Source organism: Clupea harengus, chromosome 3, assembly GCF_900700415.2.
Source record: "Clupea harengus chromosome 3, Ch_v2.0.2, whole genome shotgun sequence".
NCBI classification, from domain to species: Eukaryota; Metazoa; Chordata; class Actinopteri; order Clupeiformes; family Clupeidae; genus Clupea; species Clupea harengus.
The window spans coordinates 29,714,454-29,728,035 of NC_045154.1; the positions used below are offsets into that span (position 1 = coordinate 29,714,454).

A 13,582-nucleotide genomic window follows, 5' to 3' on the forward strand; every position below is an offset into this window, starting at 1 on the left:
GAGATCTCGACTTTATTTATGTCATTATCTCGAGGTAACGAAACTGTATTTTCCCGAGATAACAACAAAAATAACAAACAAAAGCCATGTATGCTAGTGTTCTGTCCTGTAGGCTATGTAATGTCATTTAGTAGCAATGACTGAGGAGCAGAGCCTACATTGGACAGTGCATTTCAAGGCTCAAGGCTTGACTGCTGCTGAAATATCTGCTGAAGAAAATCCTCAGCAGAGGTTTTGGGGTATCATAGCCTAATCTATTTACTAGGCTTCACGTTGATCCAGTCAAACACCATTGACCACCATTACATAGTAAGCATTTACGTTTAGGAGGACAATATCAATAAAAGATATTGAAAGATACTGATATTATTTTCTTTTATTTACTTAGTTAACTTTTAGATGCCCGTAAGCTATAGTTTATGCTCCCCAACTCTGTACTATTAACTCTTCCCCAGAAGGCTAACTCCTACATGTACAATGTTGTGTTCCTGCAAAAACGTCCATGATTTCAGACCAAAACTGCTCCTTGACCTAGACCTCTGTTATATTTTAGACACCGGTCAATCTCTGTAGGGATCTTTTTCATGTTATTAGATACTTATAATAACATTATTCGTCAATGGCGAGAACAAGCAGTTTACATTGCAGTTGCCAGTTATAGCGTTCTTGCTCAAAAAAATCCAATAGTTTTTACCCCTAGTAAAAATTTGGATACAAAAAGATGGGTTAAAAAGGTTAAAAAATACAATCTCCTTTAATGTATGGCATCTCAGGGCTTCCGTAATATACAATATTGGTGGTGGCACTGTTGTATTTTGGACTGTTATATTAGGCCCTATATCTCTAGGTTTGTAACTGGCTAATTGGTAACCTCAGTGTATCAGACCATTTCATTTTCTGTTTCCAGTTGACAGTCAAACATAATTTTGTGTTGGATCAACATAGTGTGAAACAACACAGTCGGCTGAATTTTCATTAGTATTTGCAAGTAAGCCCAATCATCATAGTGTTTTTGTAGTGTAATGTATAGAGGTGTATGTTCTGGAATGTCTTTCAGGCTAATCTAACTACTGTTATTACCATTGCAATAACATTATTATTGCCTTGAACAATGGCTGTTCATATGACACAGCCTATAGCACAGTAGCATATAGCACAGATCTTTTGTGTTAAAACAGGTCTAGTTCAAATTAAAAGTAAATGGTTAAATGGAATTGCTATTTAAAAACTAGCAGAGAGAGAGAGAGAGAGATTAAAAACCACAAGATGTACCACTCTCAACACTTAAAAAGGAATGTTTTGCGCAGTTTAAGAAAATAAACTTCAAGTTGTTAAACTGGGCATAGATATGTAAATACTGTGTTAGCTACTGTCTATTCATTTCAAAGATCGGTACAACCTCTTAATCTGTCACATAGCTGGAACACATAGGCAACTGTATAGTCTCATATCACTCACTGTGGCAGATTCTGTGGTACTGAGTCTTTGAGTTAGGTATTAAAATGGTTTCCTATCATTGGAAAGGACATTTACAATTACAGCTTCTCCGGCAAGCTTAAGCATTATTAACCTATGCACAGAAGCCAGTGCCATCTGCAGTGAGTTGATATCTTACAGTAATTGTCATTGTTAGAGATTCTCAGCAGGCCAGTCAGGTGTCAGGTTGTCTGCAGAAGGATGATGAAATAAGAGATTTTAACTGGCTGAGATCCAAAACCCTAAGCTAATGGTCTCCCGTCGTGGGTGTCAATCAAGCAGCCTGTTTCAGGGTACTCTCAAAACCTCCATCCCTTTGTTTCGTGGCCTGAATACAACTACTAGAGATTTTCCTCATACACACAACATTGAGGACAGTATGAGAAAAATTAACCAGCGCCGGTGGTCAGACCACTTGAGGCCAAATCAATGAAAACAAAAAATAACATCAAAGTGGCGTGGAAAATCACTAGACTAAGCTGCCACTGAAACAAATCACACACAGATCGTTTATTGATTGAGCAGGAGTCAAAGCCAATGGTTTGAAGGTCCTGTCTGACATCAGAGCATTCATATGAGAGTTTTTTCGGTGTATCTGTGAACTGACCTAGTTTACCATTCAGCATGCCTCTTGTATTTACCTCATTTGCATTTTCTGCCATGCCCTTAAGATTCCTCCAGTAATCTTGACCTTACAAACATGCCCTTTCTTCCTTGGCAAACAGTGATTATCATTTAACAACGGATGAACCTGTGCCGTTCTGTCAGGCCCTTTCTTTCAAGGGAGGAGCTGCATATGCTTTTCTCCTGTTTAGAGCCCATGAGAGGTAAATGGGTTAATGTATTTCCTTTTCCCTTCCTGTGGTGCATGTCATCTCTGGTAGCATCCATTCTGGCAGCTACCATTCTGGTAGACCTTACTGTGAGTGTCTCTGCAATTTCATATAAACAATTTATACGTCTCAGAGGTGATACTATACATAGATTAGCTAAAGCAATAGGTTCACCATGCTTTCCCAGTCACTGGGAACAGAGGCTAATGAGAGATGTTCTCCCAACACGCACTCTCTCTCTCTCTCTCTCTCACACATACACACACACACACACACACACACACACACACACACACACACACACACACACACACACGCGCGCGCGCACACACACACACACACACACACACACACACACACACACACACACACACACACACACACACACACACACACACACACACACACACACACACACACACACATACACACACACACACACATACACACACACACACACACACACACACAACCACACACACACACACACACACACGCACACACACGCACACATACACACACAAACACCCATGTCTGTGCCAGTCCACACTGTAACAACTTGAAGCCGGCTTCTCTTGTGTTTTAATTAGACGTCCTACTGATAAGTGCAAGCAGCATCCCGCCACCCCGCTCTCCCTTCTTCTCATGCAGCCAATAGATTTGTCAGGGAGGGACTCTGTATGTGAAAAAAAATCAGTGTCACCTCCTGAGTTATTTATATAGGGAAGGAGCGATGAGATGCACACACCCCTGTAGAGCAGCCACGGCATCCATCATGACAACGATGCTAATTAACCAGGGGGCAAACCTTCACAAGTGACTATTCGTATGCCAAAGATGTTCTGGGTTGGGATAGCTGGACTAGTTTTCCCTTTTCATAGTGACACAGAGACATGAAGAACAAAAATAAGCAAGAGCTTTTTAAGATTTATATACCACATATTGCATGTCACATGGCAAACGTGGCCTTAAACTAACAAAGAACAGGAAACATTTACCGTCACCAGCTTTGTTTGGATAATTTGATAATTATTTTGCTGACAAGCACAGATATCAAATAAGAACTTTGAACCATCCTATAAGATACACTGATGACTAAACACAACATTTAATCATCAATATACTTACAATACTAAATATCATTCGTTACTGTAACATTGTTTTCACTGTAGAATAACAAACATGTTTCATTTAGCGTCAGCTCAAGTCTACTCATGTCGATCAGCTCAGCTCTGGTGGTGCGCTTCCCAGCTTAGCATTCTACTTCTGAATCATGTATACGCCTGCATCTCAAACAGCTGCTCTCTTCTTTGTAGCAATGGGGGTGGAAACCATAAGGCTTTGTGACAGGAGATGTTGTAAGGCTTCTTGAGGGCTTGATGAGCTGCTGATGGGTTGGGTATTGATGCCTTAGGCTAGAGATCTTACCAGAAGACGGAGCGGCTTGACTATCCATGGAGGAAAGCAAAGAGCCCTGAGCTTCTGAAAGGCAAAAGCAAAGTGCCTTCACTGAATGACTATGCAGAGAAACAATGTCTTAAGACGTAGGAGATACAATGGCGGTTCAACACAGCTGGGAGAGGCATATTGAAGTCAGGAACTCAAGGTCTTTCTCAAGAATCCTCCAAAGAATCGGGACAAGCTCAGCCGCAGATCACAATTAAAACTCGTTTAGTGATGTGAAATACTGTGGATGACAACATACAGTATGCTCTTACCACATGTGGGATATCAGAGGTTTGGCAGACACGGTCAAGCTGGAGGGGACCACTAAGCTGACAGATGGGGCTCCTTATCATACTTACGACTCGCTGCTTTCTCCTTTCACAATCTCAAGGCAGTTATGTTTCAGATGATGTCATGATCAGTCTGTTTCAGTCTGTCCCGAAGCAAAGGTCAGAACACAACACAGACATTTCAAGGGGAGATGGCAGCTCAGAACATGGTGTACACTCGTCTGCTCCACTGGACTCAATTGAAGCAATGACGCAATTCCTTTAAAGCTACCAACAACTGCTGTCCACAGAGTCACAGGTTCTTGCTTTGAAAGAGTACCATGACAGTGGTCAATGTGATGAATCAAAAGTAACTGCTCCTATTTGACAAATACATTATAAAGTTTCTCAACACTCACAACTCCTAACGTCATCTTGTATGGAACTGTCCATTCGCTTCAAGCCCCAAATCTTTATAGTGCCTTTGATACCTTCACAGGTATTGCTTGATGTGCAACAATAGATCTACTGTTCATCATCCCCCCGTCCCAGCGCACTTTGATTAACAGAAGCCCAGGCCAGAAGGAATCCATGTATTGGACATGAGTCTCTCTTGCAGAGCTGCTTTCTCACAGGGAGATAAAAATAGACCCAGTGTATAAACAACCTTAATGATATTTACCTCCCTTAACCAGCAGCAGATCTGGGGCATAGGAACATTTAGATGAATCACAGGGACTACCTTGTATGATGTTGATATGGCAATAGACGGTACTATACTTAGCAAATATGTGTGTAAATGCAACAGCTCCATTCTTGTTTCAAATTCATGACTGGCAAGTATGGACAGTATTTCAAAAAATTACAATTACAAAAAATTACCAAAAAAATGTAACTGAACTATTTCACAGCCCCTAGGTACTTTAGTATGTGTAATACAGCATCCTTTTACTTTTTACTTCCAGTTCAAATGTAATCACCTTTTAAAGCAATGGAGGAATTGCTAATCGCTAACGAGATAAACCTAGCGAAACCTGTTGAAATTGTATTACTTTGACACTATGACAAACTAGTGAGTCAACAACTTTCCTAACACAGTCAAACATCAAGGAAGTGCAACACAAGACAAAGAAAGACCGCAAATAAGTTACTTACTAGGCCGGCAGAGAGTAGTACCCGGGCGACTTCCAGAAACCTACATAGCGCAGTAATATGCCTACGGACCCTGGCACAGAGGCCATTCTCCATATTAAACATCATTGTAGTGCTCACATTTTTTTAAGCTGTTATTTTAAGGTAAAATTGCTAATTCTAACCCTAACCCTGAAGTGCAATTGCTACATACTGTTACCTTGAAACTTTTTAAATCCATAAGATTCCCATTGTGTTATTACTTCTAACGGATGTACACAACAACCCCTTTCACAGACCTTTGATCTTTCCAGAATTCAGTATGGCTGTTTCTCAATATAACATAATATCATTTTCTACCGCATACAACATGTCTTTGCCATCAAAATGTCAGTGTTAAAAGCTGAGTTCCAGAGGTATCCCTGAACAACCTTTTAATTAATCTCTTCTCTCCTGTATTCTCTGAAGCAGGTGAATGGCTCAGGAAACCTGTTATGTGCTCTCATCAGACAACATTCCTAGGTTTCCATGACTGCAGATCTGAACACTAATTACAAACATATGTGTATGGAAGTGTGGCTGTTAACACTCTTCAGGCATAACACTGAAACTATTTATCTTCAGTCCTGTCCTGATATGCTCAGAAATTTAGAGAGTTAGGCTTAGACAGTTAAGATCCCTCCCTTTGTGTAGAGGAGATCAGACCTCTCTGTGGCTCATTATAAGCTATGCGGAGAGCTGTGCCTGAAATGGTGATGACTGGAATGGATGTCGTTACATCATACCGCTGGCTGACGAGGTGTTCAGACAGCACTGCAGGTGCATGTGTAATGATGTAGAAAGTTAACGTCGCTGTGTCCCAGGAGAGGTCAAGGCCCTATTGTTACTTTCTGTTTCTATAGTGACTGCAGCCTGTGCAGTCACATGCTGCCATGTTGAGCCATGGGCAATGCGGGTAGAACAGGAGGTTTTTAGCACAGTGGCGATCTGACAGTGGTCATTTTAAATCCCACAATGTGCAACAGCATAGTTTATTTTTGTTTTGCTTTCCAAGCAAATGTCACAAGCCTCAATAATCTACATTTGTGTGTGAGTGTGAATTCCAAAGACAGCTACCCTCAAATAGTCCATTCTAATGTGCAGCACAGTTTGCAAAATAAGAAAAGACGACAATACCTACTATTGCTTATTACATTTGTTTGTCTAATTACAATCAAAGGAGTGTACGCATTCATAAAAAGCCAATTAGGGGATGGGTGATTCACTTTTTTTTCTTTTTTTTTTTAACAAATGCTGCCTTTAGTTTTCATCTCCATGGCAACACGCTCCATTATTCGCTGGCCTCACATAGACCTTTATTTAGGGGACTACGTACATAGAGACTTCAGATTCCTCTGAAAGGAGAGATAGAGAGAGTGAGAGAGAAAGAGGGAGAGAGAGAGAGGGAGAGAGAGAGGGAGAGAGAGAGAGGGAGAGAGAGAGACAGAGAGACAGAGAGAGAGAGAGAGAGGCGTAAAGCTGACACGTCATGTCCCACTCACACCATCTGTATTACAATTATATCATGGCCAGCACATGCTCCAGCTCATAAAAGATTAAACAATGACTCAGATGAGCAAATTAGCATTTTTGTTTTCCACAACAACCTATGCAGAAGTCCTCTGCGGAAAGCAATGTTGAGTATGATGTTTTAAACACCTCACGGCTGGGAGGAAACCAAATCCAATTTATTTACAATTGCAATCTCCCTTGTCTCATATTGCCCTTACCCAAAGTACTTCATCTTGCGTGGTATCACATAACTAGTGAAAGTTTCCGCCTCTGCACCAGCTTATTTCTCTCCTTGGTGTATCTAAGAGATCTCGGGGATATGTCTGTCTGTCTGAAGGGCTGTGACAGAGAGCCAAGTCTAAGCGCTTGTGCTGAAGGTGTCATATCCCAACAGTACTGTTAGGTGAGGGGATGTTGGTTTAATGGGAGGAGAGGAGAAGACAGAGAGAAAGAGAGAGAGAGAGAGAGAGAGAGAGAGAAAGAGAGAGAGAGAGAGAGAGAGAGAGAGAGAGAGAGAGAGAGAGAGAGAGCAGTGATTCCAAAAGAGAGAGCAAGTAGAGGGAATTCTGTGGTCATTGTTGTTTTTATTTGTGTGTTTACTCTCAGCCTGTTTTACCTTCATATCTGTGGTCTCTAGTGGGATGTGTCGTCAACAATAAACACGAGCTTGAGCTGATCCCAGAAGCAGCGTTTTGCTCAGACAATGTTCATGGCTATCCTTTGAAGCAAAATATACCCTCCTGTCTCCTTTGCCCACAGCTTGGGGACCACCAACTGAAGCCAGGCATCCACTGTAGTCAAGGGAAAAAGCCCATGGTACAGAAGCGGTCCATTGAACATTTATGAGCTGACGACAGTCACATCCAGACAGAGAGTGGTGAAAGAGAGAGTCTTTCCTTTACTTGCCGCTGGACCGTTCACAGATAAAACTTTCATAGAGGGGAATAGTCTGCCCAGTTCTCTAATATGGTGTCAGTACAACACTGAACTCAAGCCAGGGGAAGGCCTGTGCACAAACACATAGTCTCACATACACATACATGTTTGCAAATGCCCAAAGTCCACGCTAAAAGAAGACAGCTTGTCTGAGCCCTACGTAAGACTCCAGCACTGTGTGGCAATACCCCGGTCTTCATGGTCATACAGGCGGCACAACAATGTGGGTTTGCTAAACTGCAGTCCTCAGACCGAGCACCGACGTGACGGTTAGGCTCCTTCTCTGATCATCTCTCTGCCAGCTCTCATTCCCCGTCACACTCATCTAACAACTCACTGTAAAGTATGCAGCTTGTTCGTTTGTGTCAAAGGTGCTCACATCTCAATGTTTCTACCAGTGCCCCTACAAGATCATACAACACACACTGCACCGCATCAAATCAAATCACATTATGCATCTTTTCATACATCTGGTTTAATTGAATCTAAATGTCTGTATATGTATGCAGGCGACCATGCAAATATGGGTTGACTATTTTTAAAATAAAGAAAACCTTGACTACAGATGACCCTATGTTAAACACTATGAGAACAGCTGAGCTCCAGTAGCATTGAGCCCATTAAAATCATAATCCTACACAATAATACAAGCTGCATGGAGCTAACTTTGTAAAGTAACTAGGGCATCAGCGAGGCCCATTACTGAAGATTGCCGTGCATGCATAAGAATAAATGAATATAATAAGATTGTTGTCTGAACGAAAGGGGATCATTTGTTCAAGGCACGTATGCCCTTCTCACCGTGTGTCTATCTCTATCTACATCTATCTATTTCAGACCTGGTATAGCTGCTCTCCTATACTAGGAGCATAGAGTCGTGAGATTTTTGACTTTTGGGATATTCTAACACACAATCTTCCCGTCCTAAAATGAAGTGGTGAGGAAAGGGCAGCAATTAGATACATCTTGAGTGGTTTGGTGAATTGAGTAGATATGCCTGATTTTCTTAACGGGCATGACATGCATATATAGTTTTTCTTCTACACACTTCATCTTTCTTAACTTTTCTTGAAATGCTAATGCTCCAGACGTTCAGATAACACGGGTCGCCTCGAGATGTATTTTTGTCCAGTGACCTTTCGGCGAGAGGCTCGAGACGGCGACAGACACAATTTCTCCTATGGAACTGCTGACAGACTGTTGCAGTGTCTACAGCCATGTCTGGCCACTCTATTGACTGGCCCATCTGGCTTACCAAATTATAAAAGATCACCTACCCTCCGCAACATTCAGCACGACCGTAGGCCTGCGCACTGGAGTGGAGGGGGGGGGGGGGGGGGGGGGGGGGGGGGGGGCGGAGGCCGAGTTCAATCTCGGCTCGGTAGGGGTCTAGAATGACTCCTCTCCGCAGAGCGCAGTTCATTAGAGCTGGCCTTGCCTTTCCTCGCCTCATGTCTGTTGTATGAGATCATTTGTGTGCAGTGTGGAAGCCATTGATCACCCTGGAGGAGATTAAAGCTGGGCTGTGAAGGAGGTGGGGTCCCATCCCTGCATCACAGGTTCAATGGCTGATGAATTGGAGTGCATGCATGTGGCAGTGGGTGGAGGGGGGGGGGGGGGGGGGCATTATTATTTGTCATGGCGACCGAGGTTCTTGATTAAAATCTGCCCAGGATTCCTGCAGTGCGGTGCACAATTATTACTCTTGTATAAGTTCCTTTCTTAAGAGACGACATTGTCTCGCACTTGAGAATTTAAAGTGAGAGAAGGAACGGCACCATGCAAATAGATTCAGAACATGAAGAACACCCTGGGAAAGGTGCAACACAGTAAGTAAACAGTTTCTTTAGACTATACAGTCTGTTTGATGTCATGCAGTAGATGCTCATGCTGTTTCCTGCCAGTCCAAGACCAAGTTCAAGAACATACAGTATTTTATACCTGGTTGTCCCAGCAACAAGAGTAAGTTGCTCTGTTGGATAATACCTGTTTATGCATGCTTATGAGTGCCTATGTCATTTGACATAGAGATCATGTGCGTATATATGTAGCCATGGTAATATTGCCCTAAACGCTTACAATCTAATGCAAACGGCCTTTGTCCAATACAGAAAAAATTGAAACCATGAGGCAAGAAGGTACCTTGATCTTTTAAAGCAGACATATTATATTTATACATTTACAAATGAATACATATGTCTTTTGTGGAACACGGTATTTTAGTTCAATCTGAATGATATTGCTGTATTTAAGGGACAAAGAGCAGAGTGGAGGTTTTTCTGGGCCCATTAGACGTTGCTCTGGCTGGGCGGCAGAGGCCTGTGAAGCACACAGCTAACGATGCAGCCATTAAAAGCTCAAGGCTCCGCGCTGCCTATGAGGATCAGGAGGTGAGAACTCTACTTAGCATGCATGGTGATGTATGCACGGGGGCGCTGACTTTGAAACAGAGCGTGCGTCTGTTCAAACACGAGGTCACGGTCAGGTCCCGGAGATGAGGAGGAGGAGGACGGGGGGGGGGGGAGGAGGCGAGGGATGGAGAGCGAGAGAAAGAAAGAAAGAAAGAAAGAAAGACAGGAAGGAAGGAGGAGGAGGAGGAGGGGTGGGAGGAGAGGAGGAAGCGAGAGATGGAGTGAGAGGAACGCAAGGCTATGCCTCAAGCAAGTGGAGGACTGCTCAAGTCACTCTTGACATTGATTGCTCAACAACATGCCGTGCTTTGGCACATTCACAGAGGATCTTTCTGTGCCTGGCAAAGGCCTTGGCCAGCACACCCACAGCAGAGTAGTAGGGCAGAGGAAAGCCAGGCATGGCCTGACCGGTGAAGCTCCCAAGCCTGGCTGATACAGCACAGGGACTGGACTCTCCAGGGAGGACATCCTTGTCAACAACTGTCATTTCGCTTAAGTGAAGAGATACAGCGATGAGCCTGTGCTGAAGTGATGCCACTGAGAGCTGTGCTGCACAATTCATCTCACTCCTGCTCGATCCGCTCCAACCCCCCCTGAGCCATCACCGTCGATATTTCAAGTCAGCGTCAGCGGAAAGCTCTATTTCGAGTGGATCTTTCATGATTAAACTTTGTGTAGGCTCGCGGTGGTTGCTATGGCTACTATGCCGGTGGATAATGCCGGAATGTTTACCTCTTAATTAGGTCCATTCTCTTTGTTGTTCAGGGACACTTCGAGAGGTGCTCTCTTTCTATTGTGTTGACTTGGCTTGCAGCATTTGTGGAAAGGTTACCGGTACACATGATGGTTGCAAAGGTTAGACGTTCCGGTTTACAGAAGATGCTCATCATAAAAGAAGAGAAGATTTGAGCCCACATTCATTTAGTGATTTATTTATCTATTTTATGAATATATTTATGCAGTTATTGAATGAAGGTTCTCATTTGAAAGCCAGATGTGTTCCAAGAATACATTAGAAAATATGGAAAATCTGCTCCTAATCAATGTTGCAAAATAAATTCACAGCTGAGCATAAAGGCCAGCCACTGGGAATTCAAGGGGCAAAGCCCCATCAACTAAATATCAGGTTAACATGCAACTGCTTCCATTAGGACAGCAGTCACACCAGACCCAGGATTGATGATTTTTTCTAATTAGAGCTCTTATTGTGTTAGTTGAGTGAACAGTGCATTTGAGAAAATCGATTTCTGCCGCATTATTTCCATATGAAAAGGGCACAACACTTTAGAACAATGACAGCTTCTAATAGAGAGAAAACCAGAAGATAGAGGCCTAGTGATTGCTTGCCAAGAATCGTATATTTCGCAAACAACTGTAACATGCAAGTGAAACCGTGCTTATAGCCTTATACCTACAGTGAGTGTCTGACTAAGTGTCTTGACTAAACGAAGAGGACTCAAACTCAAATACGTATGATACTGTGTCACAATATGTTCATTAGAAATAAATCTAAGGTTTTACCTCCCTCTAGTGGTAAAGTACTTCTGTAACGTGGGATGTTACTGCTACTGTAATTGTCAGCTTGGTCTCATTGTGATGTCAAATAGCGCCCCCAAGTGGAATTATATTGATATGAAAATTCAGACAAAGCATATTTGTCACGTTTACTTTTATTGTAAAGGTGATTTATTCCAAAATGGTAACATACTGTTGAGAGGAGAGAGACAGAGTCATAGAAACAGCATGATGAGAGAGAGAGAGAGAGAGAGAGAGATGAGAGGAAAGATAAAGAAATAAAACATCTACATGACTTTGGCAAGAGCGTTGAGTGACATATATCAAAATTTTACACAGAAAGTAACAAAATCCCTAATGTGACACATGAACCCCTAACCTTAGTAAACAACTGTTTAGCCTCTATACTTGCATGGAATAAAAAGTAACAACAGATTCTGACCTAGAAAAGGATACAGAGGTTCATAAAAAAACCTGGAATGATTACTCACCTGTGCTTTCTGTTCAGGAGCGTAAATTTGAACCAGACACAGGCCATAGTATTTTCTATATATCTGATCTTAAGGTTAATTCAATGATACTTCATTATAATAAACTGACACTAGTCAGCAAAAGATCCGTACTGTATATGTGACAGAACTACCTTTTAAACAATGAAGGGGAGAAAAAAAAATCAATTGTTCTCAACACGACTTGGATTCAGGAGCTTGGATTCAGATCAATCATGTATTGATTCTGGGTGACCCAACTTGATAACACTCAAAACAGGCATTTTTGGACTTTTTGAACACACATACACGCGCGTGCACAGGCACGAACGCACACACGCACACACACACACACACACACACACACACACACACACACACACACACACACACACACACCCTGTGAGAGAGAAAAACACTGGAGGTAAACTCAATTGAATTGCAAATCCTGGGTGTCTGCCCTTGACAGAGAGCAGCCGTTGGCATTTGCTCTTGTCTTCAAGCTTTTTGCTTTAAAAAGATGGACACCTCACACCTACCATGTGAGTTGTGTCTAGAAGGGGTGAGGTCCTCCAGAAAGAAACAGCCCAACTTTTAACAGTGACGCAAGCTATCCAAGTTGTCAGGGACTGAACCAAGTACAGGCAAATCATTGTTTTGAAATGCTTGAAAAAAAAAAAAAACAGACACCTGTCAAGGATCTGCCCATTGATTTGACGTGGCTTATCAGTGATAGCATCGGTTATATAGTAAAATGTATACACGTGATATCTTTATCTGCTGAGGAAGGCATCTAATTTACTGAGACTAATAACTGGTGCCAGTCTAGTCAGCTTACATTGCAGTGATCCTCTAACAATAAACAAACAAACAAATAAACAAACAGGAAAAATCTAATAAAGACCTCTGCAGAGGAGCATACCTCTCCTGTCCTGTGTCTTAAGCTCCTGGTGTCTTAAGTCACTGCAGTCCACCTAGGTTTACCACTTTACAAATCAAATCTGATCTTCGACAGCTCAATGAAATCCCTCCGGCTGTCAGTATTTTCAAAAAACAAGAAAAACAACAAATAGCACCCCCTATCTAACAACCAGGCACACAGCCCCTCACATTTAGCTATAGCAAGTCTGCACGTTGCAGGCGCGGTTCTCCTTGCGGTCCTTGCAGGCGTTGTTCTGAGCGCTCTTGGCCTTTTTCTTGGAGCTCATGAAGCGTTCCTGGATGCCCCCGCCACACGACTTGCTGCACTCTGTCCAGCTGGACCAGGAGCGCATTTTGCAACCTGCCGCACCAGGGGAGAACGGAGGTGAAGAGTTTTTAGGAGGTAAAATAGCTTTAGCTCCCTTACAGTTAATGTCAGTATGGTGCCTAAATAAGATGATGCCACTATGTAAAAACATGTCAGTATGGTGCCTAAATAAGATGATGCCACTATGTAAAAACATGTCAGTATGGTGCCTAAATAAGATGATGCCACTATGTAAAAACATGTCAGTATGGTGCCTAAATAGGATGATGCCACTATG

The 13,582-nt window shown here is 42.5% G+C and overlaps 1 protein-coding gene across 1 annotated transcript in view; it reads right to left on the minus strand.

Moving 5' to 3' along the window:
• Positions 1-11,705: 11,705 nt before the first annotated feature.
• spon1b (spondin 1b) overlaps positions 11,706-13,582 on the minus strand; it is a 56,296-nt gene continuing 54,419 nt past the window's right edge. The window contains exon 16 of the mRNA XM_012839157.3: positions 11,706-13,338. Within this exon, the coding sequence (XP_012694611.2) occupies positions 13,169-13,338 (170 nt within the window). The 3' untranslated portion in view covers positions 11,706-13,168. The remainder of the gene's footprint in view (positions 13,339-13,582) is intronic.